At 31.9% G+C, this 12819-nt stretch overlaps 2 protein-coding genes across 2 annotated transcripts in view; both read right to left on the reverse strand.

The window, feature by feature from the left end:
- LOC108691253 overlaps positions 1-7510 on the reverse strand; it is a 14530-nt gene extending 7020 nt beyond the window's left edge. The window contains exons 1-5 of the mRNA XM_018198923.1: positions 7093-7510; positions 6068-6553; positions 2628-2930; positions 2349-2408; positions 1777-1994 (exon numbers count right to left, since the gene is read on the reverse strand). Of these exons, the coding sequence (XP_018054412.1) occupies positions 1777-1994; positions 2349-2408; positions 2628-2930; positions 6068-6553; positions 7093-7510 (1485 nt within the window). The remainder of the gene's footprint in view (positions 1-1776; positions 1995-2348; positions 2409-2627; positions 2931-6067; positions 6554-7092) is intronic.
- A 1410-nt stretch (positions 7511-8920) lies between these two features.
- LOC108691284 lies at positions 8921-11466 on the reverse strand. Its single transcript, XM_018198954.1, has 3 exons — positions 11046-11466; positions 10047-10219; positions 8921-9827 (listed from the first exon to the last, which is right to left on the reverse strand). The coding sequence occupies exons 1-3, from the start codon at positions 11303-11305 to the stop codon at positions 9502-9504; spliced, it is 759 nt and encodes a 252-aa protein (XP_018054443.1). The 5' UTR covers positions 11306-11466; the 3' UTR covers positions 8921-9501.
- Positions 11467-12819: the final 1353 nt, after the last annotated feature.

The raw sequence follows: 12819 nt of genomic DNA on the forward strand, positions 1-12819 counted from the left end.
CATGAGTATCCAATGTTGATAGCTGTTTCTGTACGAGTAAAAAATTTGACGTGAAAATGTTATTCTACAAATACGAACAAGTTTTTTCATCCTTATTATATTTATATATATTATATTTTACATAAAGTCTAATATACGATGTGTAATTATTTAAATAGCTTAAATATATAATTTTAACTTTTTTCTACATATTTTTAATTTTTTTATGCAATTATTTGTGTATTAACCCTTCGTGGTGACACCTTCTGAAAATTATAAGTTGATCATACAGGGAGCAAAATGACCTCAATATTTTAATTGATTGCCGTATTTACAGCTTTTATTCTTCAAAATCACAAAAATTATTAAACATACTTTAAACATTGTAGAAACGCATTGGCTTTTTGAAATTTTTAATTTTAATATAATTAATAATAATTAATAATAAATAAAAATAATTGCAAAGACTGATATCTAAGGAACAGTATCTGACTCGGGTATATTGACTGAAAAGGGTATATTGAACTTCGGACTAAATGGCAGTTTAAATCCTGTTTTAAAAAAAGACCTTAGAGACATAAAATCTTTCACTTTTTTAGGGTCCCTTGAACCTCTGAATAAAGGGTTAAGAATATTCATAAATTATCAAACATAAATATATTTTATGATATTTTTTTGATATTATTTTGATAATAATATTATATTATCTTACAAAATAATAGAATTAAGTATAAATTAAATAACAACTTAATAATAAATCCGTATAACAAATCAAACTAATCTAAACTCCTTATAATTCAAAGAATTAGAAAGAATATGTAGGAGTCAAGCGCAGAAGCACGTCGCGCAAACAATATATCTATGAAGTGTGAAATTTCTTTATTCACTAAAACGCGCTTACATATTTCAGCTCATTTTTAGTCTTTCTCAGAAACAACATAAACCAACATATACAAAAACTGTGAATAAAAATTATCCTGTCATGGTGAGCTTCCCTATATTGAGAATTTAAATGTCGGAATAAAAACCAAAAAAAATGAAAAAAAGACAAAAAAAGAAATTAGGAAATATCATAAATTAAATATGGAGAACTAATTTATCAAACAATTTTAAGATTATAATTAATTATCCAGCAATTAATTTTTTTTCTTTTTCATACTTCATAGATATATTGTTTGCGTCTTCTGCGCTTGACTCTTACTGCCCGTATCCTTTCCAGTTCTTTGATTAATAATAAATTAAATAAAAAATAATTAATATCTTTTAAATATTAAGCAAATATATAATTTCTATTTTGATTTTATATTTTTAGATTAATATAAATAAAATATGTTAATAGGGAAGATAAAATTTCCGAACTAATAAAAAATCTAAGAGAAAGATTCATATTCACACCTTACTTTTATCAATACATGCATTTATTCCTAAAATGTCATGTCATATGTAATGTAAACTATATATACATTAATAATAGTGTAAGTTAAATTTGCACATTTGTCGAGTGATGTGAAAAGTGTGATGTGAATACTGATGTGAAAATATATATCAAATAATAATATTATGTATTATTTATTCTTTAGAATAACACGTTCTTTTGGATTAAAAAAAAAGGAAGTAATGTACAATAAAACGTTTTTATTAATTAATATTTAAATAAATAAATAATTAAATAATAAAATTTAAAAAATAATACATTTTCATTATCAGATACATCAAAGAAGATGTATTACATGTGATAAATCGTAAAACTTTTGAATTTGTAGTATATGTGTTGAATATGATTCAGGTTGGAGGAACAACATCCATTGTTCGTTGCCAACCACCACCATATCCACCGCTACCACCTCCATGATGTTCCGATGCTGTAGCATAAATTACTTCATGACCACCTCCTCCACTAGATACTAGTTTTTTCAAACCGACTATCGCGCTTAAAACTAAAGCCATTTTCGCCGTCAGTAAAGCCGTGCCAGCAAGGAAAGCAATTTTTCCATAGGCTAATTGCGCCATCATACCTAAACAAATAATTTATACTTCCATAAGGAAGAATGGAAAAATCGATTTTTTTTTCTATAATTATATTTAGATTTATTATTCATTTAGAATAAAATAGATAAACAAATCAAATAAAAATCATTTTCCATAAAAAATAAATTTTATTCATTGCTTATATCTATTATTGCTTATATCTGATATTGTTTAAAAATATAGTTTAGTATAAAAAATTAGTAGTATTAAAAAAACCTAAAAAAATTTTAATAAGTTAATTTAATTTTTTGAATTGATTATTATATTTTTTTTTCAATTTTGATTTTAAAATTATTTCTTCTATAAATTAGAATATTGATTTTCGAATAGAAAGAACTCACCTGCTAACACGGCACCTGCTACTATTATATATCCAAAACCCTTATTCTTTTTTCTTCTTCCTGCAAATATTGTAAATATATTTATTTAAATATTATTGTTAAATTTTTTCTACTTTTAAAAAGCAATTTCTTTGTCGAATATACATCCGAACAAATAAATTGTATTTTATTTGTATAAAATAATCGATTATAAAACATTTTAAATTACAATTTATTTTTTTAATGATTTAATTGAAAAAATATAATGCATTTTTATTAATAATCTTGAGGTGCTGTTACCTTCAAAAACATTTCCCGGTATTGTTAGTTTCACGTTTCTCGATGTCAAATATTCATAAAACTTGTTATCCAATTTTTGATCGAGACTTAGTTCCGTGCCATTTTCAGATTCCATCGAGTTGTAACTTCTAGCGGTAGATGTTGGATCTTTGGTAATTGAAATGTAATCATTGATTTTAAATATAGAATCATCTTGAATAGCCGAGTCGAGAATTTCCAAAGCACGCCGTTTGAAACAATTGAAAGTGTTTTTTTCGTTTGCGCAACGTTCAAATAGATTTGTGTATTCACTTTTAGCAATCACTAAATTGCAGAACACCATGAGATGAAGAAAATGTAAAATCCAAATCATTGAATGCCGCTTATCCATCGTGAGTATAATATAAACTCGTCGATTCTCCTTCTTTATCTTCTAACTGTCTGTAATATAATCATCAGCTTCTCCTCCGTTACGTCTTACACTGTCCACTCTGCTGATCTGTTCGATAAATCTCGCAGACTACTCGTTAAAATCTGGTTGCATTGTGACTTATATAAGTGTACACCCATTAGCCTCTCCTACCAAAGCATTAAGATTCCTGGTATACACGCCCGTACTTGATCCACGCGCTGTTTAACGCTACACAACGGAAGGAAAGACCCCTCAACCAAAACAATGTCGTACAGCCCCGTAAGTAAGTATCCCTCTGACCTGCTTATCAAACGAACCTTAAAACTCCGCCGCGCCAATCCGTAGTTAATAACGACGCATCAGGAATGGAATGCAGGTAAAACAAACGATTCTCCACCCAAATGTGACTATAAGTGCAAACCTCTGCATTGAGAAGCAGAAACAGTTGTAGATTTATCCATCAATTTGCATGCATGACTAACTTTACGTGTTACAGAATAATGTCATGCGGAAATGAGTTTTTAGTATTTCCAATGTTAATTATTTTTTGTTATTGTTACTACATACAAATTCAATATCTGAATATTGAATATATGAAATAATCGCTTTAGTATTCATCTTGGGAAATTCTTTCATTTTGTTGCATTTAATATTACAGTATTACAACTAATATAATTAATATAATATAATATAATGTAATATTACAATATGCAACTAATAATAAAGATCGAGGAACTTATTATATCTGTTAAATACTGTTAATTTAGTGCAGTTTACGATCCGTGACGAGCTACATTTAGAAAATAACTGGAACAATTATAAATATGGACTTGATTAATACTGTCCACATTCAATGCATTCAATTTCGCAATTATTTTTTTCAAATGTAGGCTGTTGTGTAGTAGCCAAGTTCACTATAATTCCTTCATCATCTTGGTAAATTCCAATCACATCAATTCCAATCACATTGATTGTTATACGAAGCTAAATATTCATTATCCACTTCATCGTCACTTTAACGATATAGTTCGAATAATTATCAAAAACGAAGCGTATATACAAACATAAGCTTATAGGTACGGTCAACGCAAATACTGCAAACGCTTTGAAGTGTTTTTAATTCAGTTAATTTGTAAAGTTCTCTCTTCTAATTAATTTATCAAATGCTTCAAAGCATTTGTAACGAAACTTTGACCACAGCCTTTGTCACGCTCTTATTACAGAATGATACTGTCTCAACGATAATATTATCATTTCTTGTAAATTAGTATTTTCGTAAATACTATCTTTCTGTCTGAAAGAGATTTGTATTTTTAACCGAACACTCTTAATTAAAAGTTATCTGATCAATAACATTCGGTCTTTAAATATATTTCCATTATATAATTAATTGAAAATCTTAATCTGTTTCTTAATATGCACTACATATATCTCTTAACACTATTCTATGATATAATATAATACACTAATAGTAACACACAAGATACACGTTTAAAAGGAGGAATAATTAAATGATGGACAAAGGCGATAAACTTGTTTAAAAGCTTTTTTCACCGATTGTTACAATATGCAGTGCATTCCCACCTTATTGTTATACTTGACAGAGAATGCTATGAGCACGTGGTCACATATGTAGTCGCATGACCGCAAAGATACGACAGTATTTTCCTTTCCAAATAGGAAAGGGGGGGAGGGGGAGGGGAGGGAGGGAGGGGAGAGAGAGAAAGAGAGAAGGAGAGAAGCAAATGTGCGTTTCCCGGATGTAATCATCGTCATTCTTGCGAATAGTAATAACGTAAGAGCAACGGAGAAAGAGAGAATTAGTACAGTTAGGCGACCGAAAGAAAGGACGATGCGATAATGGACTAAGCTAATGGAATCACTAAGTGAAAACGTCAGAATCTCAGTGACAATTCTAGTTGATGGACAGATACTTGCAACTGAACTTGAAAGTGAATTTGTAATAAAAAACATTATTACACAATGCAAACAAAGAAGCAGTTGTTTTATCGGCATAAAATATCTCTTCTCTTTCGACTTATTCGATTCGTCTAAACAATACGAAGATATATTACAATTGAAACAATACGAGTGTGATATATAATATAATAATGCAAAGAAAAAATTACTAGCGTAGGTATATAAAATAAATATTATTCTAATAAACATTTTACATTTCTTACTATGTTTATTTGCGACAGATTATGCAATTTAATAATATAGATGTATCAGTGTTAATAGGAAAATATCATTTTCATCCAAAATATCATTTTGAAAAATTATATTAACGCTGACTGACATAATATTTGTAATAAGTTTTTTTTTAGTAATTTGAAACGCCTGTTAGCAGCATTACTATTATAATGTTGAATTAATTTAATTTTATTATTGCCAATTTTAATTTAGGACTGTGTTTTCAAGATTGTATGTATTTCAATATACAGTTTGAAATATTGGAAAATGTATTTAAATATAAATACAGAAATATTATTAAGCACTAGATCTATCTTTGACTGCATTTAGAGTTTTTTTACTTAATTGATTTATTTGTATAAGCGGGGTTTAATTTAACTTATTACTGATTATGGTATATTAAAGTGTTTGTTATATTAATTAAAGAACAAATAAAAGAAAACGTTTAAAGAAAAAATAAAAGAAAAAACGTTTCTTCATTAAATTCGGTTTAAAACTATGTGTTTAATTATATAATTCAATGCGTATAATAAAATATAGAAATAATATAATTGTAATTTATATACGATATTGCAAAATATCGCATTATTGTAAAATAACTCGTATTATTAAGATCTAAATTCTTAAGAATCTTATCTCTAAATAATACAAAAGTTGATAAAATATTTCTTATATTTTAAATTAATTGAATAAGTTGTTACGAAAATAATTCTCTCTCTTAAATCTAAAGTAAATATCTAACTTTGGTCATGATGTTGATAATTATATAATCTAAATCTCTCATTAATATATTTCAAAGTTTACGACCCAATTAACTACTTTGAATCAAAAACAAAATTCCTCTTATTTTGTTTACTTTGTCCCGAATCGCTATTTCCGTCATAAACATTAACAACTTCTCTAATAACATGCTGATCATAAGGACTGTAGTCCTGTAAGGGTCTATAAGGTCGCTGCGGGTAATGATAATCGTAATGGGTATATACACCAGCCGGTGTGTCGTGTCCGTAAGTGTGGAAGCCATTAAATGCGTTTGCCGAGTAAGGAGGTACAGCAGGTGCCCCGGAAAAGAGCGTATTCCATCCTAAAAGACCGATCAAAAACAACGCCATCTTCGTCAATAAGAGGGCCTTCTTGGTTACGATTAACAGGAAACCGAACATAAGCGGAATTAGTGACGCCAGATTGAATTTGAAACCCAATAGAAATGGGAGTAATATGTGTCTAGTCAACTGCCTTCCTGAAAAGATAGAAATTGACCTTGAATTTGCAACCAGTCCGGTTGTCTTGATAGTGCTGCCTGCTAGAGGACGTTCTTCAAACTGGTTGTAACATGTAACGTCTTAACCAGTATAAGAATCAGCATAAGGTTTAATTCCGCGCTAAGATAACACGAGTAATTCTGCGTATAATAACAAACTACAATTTTTTGAAACAAGTACTTTGTAACTTTATTCATTTCATATAATCATTCTTTCACAAATTATTTGAAACAGTTGCATGTAATTCTTACATTACATTATTTGCACAAATTATTACTAATAAATTTTATGTACATATGTTTTTTGCTAAATTATTAGCAAAGAACATACATATGTAAAAAATATTTGTAAAATTTACAATATTAAAAAAAATTTTTAACGTAAAAACGTTCCCACAGTTAAATAAAATTCTGCTTTATTTTTATGCAAGATATAAAAATGTAGATTTTACAACAGAATAACAATTATGTATACGTATTTGAAACAAATTTTTCTTGACGTTTATTTCTAAATTATAAATAGATACGATCAAGCTTATTGAAGATAATCAAAATTTAAAATTAATTTTAATTAATTTTACAGAAATAATATTGTAGCTTTTACAGAAATAATATTGTACCTGTACTAGTCTGCCTATCGCCGTATGAAGGAACTCTTTCATTAATAACAAATTCCAATATTCCGTTTCCGTTTAACATTGGTCCAATACGCATCTGTAATCCCGGATATATATTATCCAAATTCCACTTGACATTGCGGCGTTCCATAAGTCTGGCAGCTGCCTTTACAACATTTCCAAAATCTTTTGGATCATAATCTAGATCCAAAAGATCTCTACCATAGCCCTCCGCTCTGTCAAGTTGCATCTTTCCAAACTCCAAACTATCCTTATCGTTTAATGACTGCAAGGTACTTAAAATGCCACGATTTATACATTCGAATGTACCATGTTCCTTTTTTGCGAGACATAAACCAAGAACTTCATTAAAGCTATAGGAATGTTCATCGTCTAAAGTGATATGTTCCTTGGGCTCCATGATCACTGTAAAACTCGTAGACACGAGAACGAGCAAACTTAAATAACGGAGTTCGCTTTTCATCTTCGGAGCACATCTCTCAGATCGTATATGTTTAGATAAAATTAAACATTGAATAAAAATTTATAAGAATTAAAATAAATAGAACAAAGATACAAGGATTTTAGGAAATTTATAAAAACTTTTGCACAACCGTTTTATTTAAATTTATTCCAAGGCACAAAAAATAATGTACTGCACTGTAAGATAACAGACACTTAAAAATTTTGGACTTTTAGAATGCTTTTCACATCTTCGAACTATCATAATTTTGTTTCTTCAATTTTTTAAGATTGTAACAGAAAATCCTATTATAAGGACGAGATGTAGAGTAATGAAGTTCCCGTAAAATACTGTTCATACTGTTCCTGCACCTACCTATATAGGCGACAAGAGGGCGTTCACACACGACAGAACAATTGGTTTCACTCGGAAGATTTTATAAGTAGCGAAAGTATACTTCGTTTGTATTTTGTGCGCACGAAGTGAAGTCGATACACCGGATGCACTGAGAAGGGTAATTTCCTCTGGTCGAAGAATGGAGTGTCCAAAAGATCGTTATATCTTCAGATTGATAGGACAGGCTTGATGGCTGAGCAAGAAAAATTGGGAACACAAGTAGCGCGGATATAATTGCCGAAATTTGCGTAAATCTGGAACATACGAGATCTAAAGATTGTCATCCAGCAAGACATTTAAAATATTAAATTAAGTTTTTGAATCGTGATATATTTTCGAATCTTTTTCTCATTTTTAAAAATATTTCTCATTTTTTTAAATAATATTATTTTCAGACGTCACTATTTCAAAATAATTTTTGAAGCAGTGATATATTTTAAAATCTTTTTCTCATTTTTAAAATAATTTAATTTCAGATGTCATTACTTCAAAATAATGTTTTAACTCTGATAAAGTTATGTATATAAATATATCTATATCATAAAAAACAGCTAAAAACTTCACTGACTCAGCAAATCTACAATCGTAATATATAGACAGTCAATTTTCTATGTTAAAATAGCAAAATTGACAGCTGAATAATATTAGCGATTTATTAAACTATCAAATCTTTTTAGCTATCGATGTTGAATTCGCATAGCAAATTATAGGATTGCTGTACCCAATTAATTTTTTTTCCATAATCTTATATGTAGTTTATCATTATTGTAACACGGTTTCAAAAATTCTTATATCAATATAGTCTTATTATATTTGTTGGAATTTGTATTTTTTGGTAAAGGATATTTGCGTAATATGGAAGAGAAATATTTGGAAAGAAATAAAATTGAGTCAATTTTTAATATTATATAAAAATTACAATTTATTTATAAATAATATGATAAGTTACATGATGATCCCAAAATGGGGTGATCGGTATATAAATAATCATTGGATTAAATCTGGTGATCCCGTGCGAGTACTGACTACGAGTCGTTCCGCATATGATAGACACGGAGGATTCTGAAAGGATACCGCACGGGTATGACGGAGGGGGCGCGACTTTTACCATTCTGACAGGATTCCACTATTTGAGAGTCTTTCGAGATTCTCATAATCTCTGAGCACAGTATTCTGTTGATGTTGGTAAAGTGATAAGCTTCATAATAGATTTGCCGTAATGTATATATCGAACCACAACTATCGTAGTATCCTTATTGATTGTCAATTACGGCATCGTCGTCCAAGTCGTCGAGTCATCGTACCGTTAAATCCAGTTCACGCAAAATCCAGTAACCGTCTGTATCTTACAGTTCTTTACCCGTCCACATAAAATTGCGTTCAGTATAGTCGTTTGTATATCGTAAGATAAATGTCTTTGTTGTCGAGCTGAACTTATTCACGGATCCCTGAGAAGTTGAGTCACGCCACCCTCAGGTGATCGATGGATTATGGACGATCACTTTGGCGAATGTAGAAAATTAGAAAGGGAAGAAGTTGTGCGTAACTTTGAGCTATTCGGAAGGTTTGTACGCCTTGTATGCGAGATCAGAACCAGCCGATGATCTCGCCCAACCGTGACCGTGGTCGTGGTGCACATCGTGTCCATAATCATGAACGGGGTGAGCGACGACCTCGTAGCTCTGGCTCTTGTAGGCAAGAAGTTTTTGCAGACCGATGATCAAGCTAATGATGAGAGCGATCTTGCCGATGACAAGGGCTTTGAAAGCTATCAAAGCCAAAGCACCAAGGGCAATAGGGATAAGAGCAGCAGCTTTCAGTTTTAGAAGGAGAAGGATGGGTAAGAGAGATTTAACGATTTTCTTCTTCTTGCCACGAGCTGAAACATAATTCCGAAATATAAGCTCTACAATTTGTTTTGACATATTATAATTTATGGTCATATATCTAAACTTTTTTCATTTATATCTTAAAATTTCAAATAAAATTCATGCGTATTTTAATTAAAAAGCAGTCAATGATAGAACTTTAAAACTTTAAGAACATTCTTCTCTCTTTCTTCTTTTTTAAATAAAAAATTAATTTAATTTAATTTTACCTTCATCAAAAGAGCGAGAAACATCTTCGGGAAGACTCAATTCAACAGTATGCGTGGATAAAAATTTGGCGGCTCTGTCGACAATGGCCTGATCAATTGCAGCTTCCTTAGCTTCGGTCTCAACAGGTAAAGTATTTTCAATGTCATTAAGAGACCTTGCATTGTCAGCTCGGCTGAAAACAAAAAAATATGTTCGTTATATCATATATATGTCGAGCATATCAAGCTATCTTCGTTAATAACTTTTTGTGTTAATTTTACAACCGGACACCGTAGAGTCAAGTAGAATCAAATAGCATTCAAATTATATGTTCATTGATTACAATAGTAATTAAGTGAAAGTAAAGAATTAATTCTCTATACAGTTCATTTTTTTAAAATATTTATTATAAATTATTTATTATAAATTTACAAATTCTTTTCTACTTGTCTCTTTTTTCTCTTTACAATTTATTCTTCTTAAAATCACACTCAAAGCAAATTTGAATCTAAAAATGATCAAATATTACAATACAAAATAATTACTCAATCTAAGCTCGGTAATCAAATAGTGATAGTTTGGCTTATATTATATAAATAAATTCATGCACTTTAGTTTATTAAAAAATATATGTTGAATATAAATTCATGCGTTCACTACACGAATCACCCCTAATAACACACTTTATCCAGAATACATCCTGGGGATGTCCTTAGGCTGTTCAAAGGACTCACGGACGTCCTAAAGATGTCCTTTGAAGGTTTGTGCTGTTAGAGATCTGGGTCCCTATTCTTGAAAAAAAATATGAAAAACTATAGGGAAATACTATAGTATACGTAACGTATATTATAGTATTTCCCTACGTATGCGATACTTTTCAAGAATAGGGGCTCTTCTTCATTTTTCATGTCCTAATTTCATTCTATATCGTCCATTATATAATTCGATGGTCAGTTACCGTAAGAAACCGTAAGTACCGTACCGATCACTACCTCGAGTAAATTCCCGCGATCCCTTACCTATTTTTGGCATCTTCAGTCTGTACGATCTTGAATCCGTCAATGATCTCGATGTCGGCCGAACGAGCGGCACGGTCGACGTAGCGCAGGGCCTTCATCTTGAGACACACCGCAATACTCGATTCCCCGGAACAGGAAGCGTACATGTCGAGAGCTTCCTCGAGGATCGAGGACGGCGGTGCCACCCCCATATCCTGTGAGGCCGGTGCAGCAAGAGCGGATACCACGAAGAGTGCGCCGACTACCGCGAATTTGAACATTTTGATGAATCTTCCAGACAGCGAAGGAAACACCGAATCGAATCAATTACTCCAACTCTTCGAAACTTATCTTCACTTCTTCTCCTTCTCTTCCTCGCGCTTTCTCGTCGATCTCGATTCTGTTTTTTCTCGCACGTGAACGCTCGAATGAGTACGGCGATCGTATCGATACTGCCCGAAAGAATCGCGATTGCTGCCTTTTATCCTCGTCGCGAAAGGGGCCCGCGTACGTTTTTGAAATTTTGATGGCCCCCACCGGATGGCCCCCGCCTGCTGCCGGGTTACAACCCATACGAGCTATTGGTTCTCCTCCAGGCGGTCGTTTGTGTCGTATACGTCTCGCGTTGCGAATACGCGCCTCCACACCGGTCCTTCTCCACCGGTTCTCCTCTCCGTGTGCCTGTGTGCCTACTTAGGCTGTTTGTGTACACAACGGGTGTGTTGACTGTCGACAAACCCGCCCTGTACGTGTGCGTAATGCGCATACAGACGCACATTCGTGAGAGGAAGAAAATGAGAAAGAAAGAAGAGAGATGGTGAAAATGAGAGATAGATGATATGTACTTACGCATTACTGGCCTCTTCCTCCGGATCTCCAAGATCAGATCACAATCAAATCGAGAAGAATCGACGAGAATTTTGGCACGAGCCAAAAGCACAGATAGCAAGATGGAATGCGGAATGTCCTCTTGGAATTTAGATTAAAAATAAAGATAAAAATAAGAAAGCAATTTGTTCGACGTCATTGGGTATCATTCACTAACGTGCCACTGATTGAGATTCTTATTGATTTAGCGATTTCGCGCTAACCACTATGCAAATAACTATGGAAATTTGTGCGAGACTACTCTCGCGAAAGATTTAGGTGTTACGTCCTGTTTTTTATTTGCTAAATGCAATGGTGAAGATACAGCAGCTGCGACAGGAATTGCCTACTTGTCAGAACTTTCAAAGAGACACATGTGCAATGTGCTATGCATTAAAGATGAATTATCTGTGGTAGCATAAATTATTTGGCGTAGTCTTCTCTCCGGATGACTCTTAAGATGACTTGCCAAATTGAGTCACTTGTCATAATTAGTTTCTAGGACAGAATAAGAGGACTGTCCATATTTAATTTATTATCGAATTGTATCTCTATTGTAATAATGTACTTCCACTTGTGCTTCAACTTTAAAAAAAGGAATGTATCTTAGAATCTCTAATTAACGCTACTTTTATTTCAAAAAATCTCATTTGCAAGCACCATTTGCAAAAGTAATATTATTACATTATGTTAATAGAGAAGTCGATAGCCAATCATATTTGACCAAACACTCAAGTTAGTTTATGATTTCACTTTCAAAGTATATTTCACCGAGTACTTCTATACTACCAAGTAGATGATACTTCATTCGCGTAGACCTCTATAACTTTCCAATGTGCTTATAATTTTATACGAGCCGATGATGGTCTTGCAAGAAGTCGCACCGCGACTCATTCATTATTATCGTAATTGTGACTCGCTTACCGAA

Source organism: Atta colombica, unplaced genomic scaffold (assembly GCF_001594045.1).
Source record: "Atta colombica isolate Treedump-2 unplaced genomic scaffold, Acol1.0 scaffold45, whole genome shotgun sequence".
Lineage (NCBI taxonomy): Eukaryota > Metazoa > Arthropoda > Insecta > Hymenoptera > Formicidae > Atta > Atta colombica.

What these genes read in the sequence shown, in the direction of transcription:
- LOC108691284 (XM_018198954.1), bottom strand. Translation starts at nt 11,305, where the DNA reads ATGTTCAAATTCGCGGTAGTCGGCGCACTCTTCGTGGTATCCGCTCTT. An exon ending in ACTGAAGATGCCAAAAATAG is followed by an intron (nt 10,220 to 11,045) that starts GTAAGGGATCGC and finishes TTTTGTTTTCAG; the next exon opens with CCGAGCTGACAATGCAAGGT. An exon ending in TTCTCGCTCTTTTGATGAAG is followed by an intron (nt 9,828 to 10,046) that starts GTAAAATTAAAT and finishes ATTATGTTTCAG; the next exon opens with CTCGTGGCAAGAAGAAGAAA.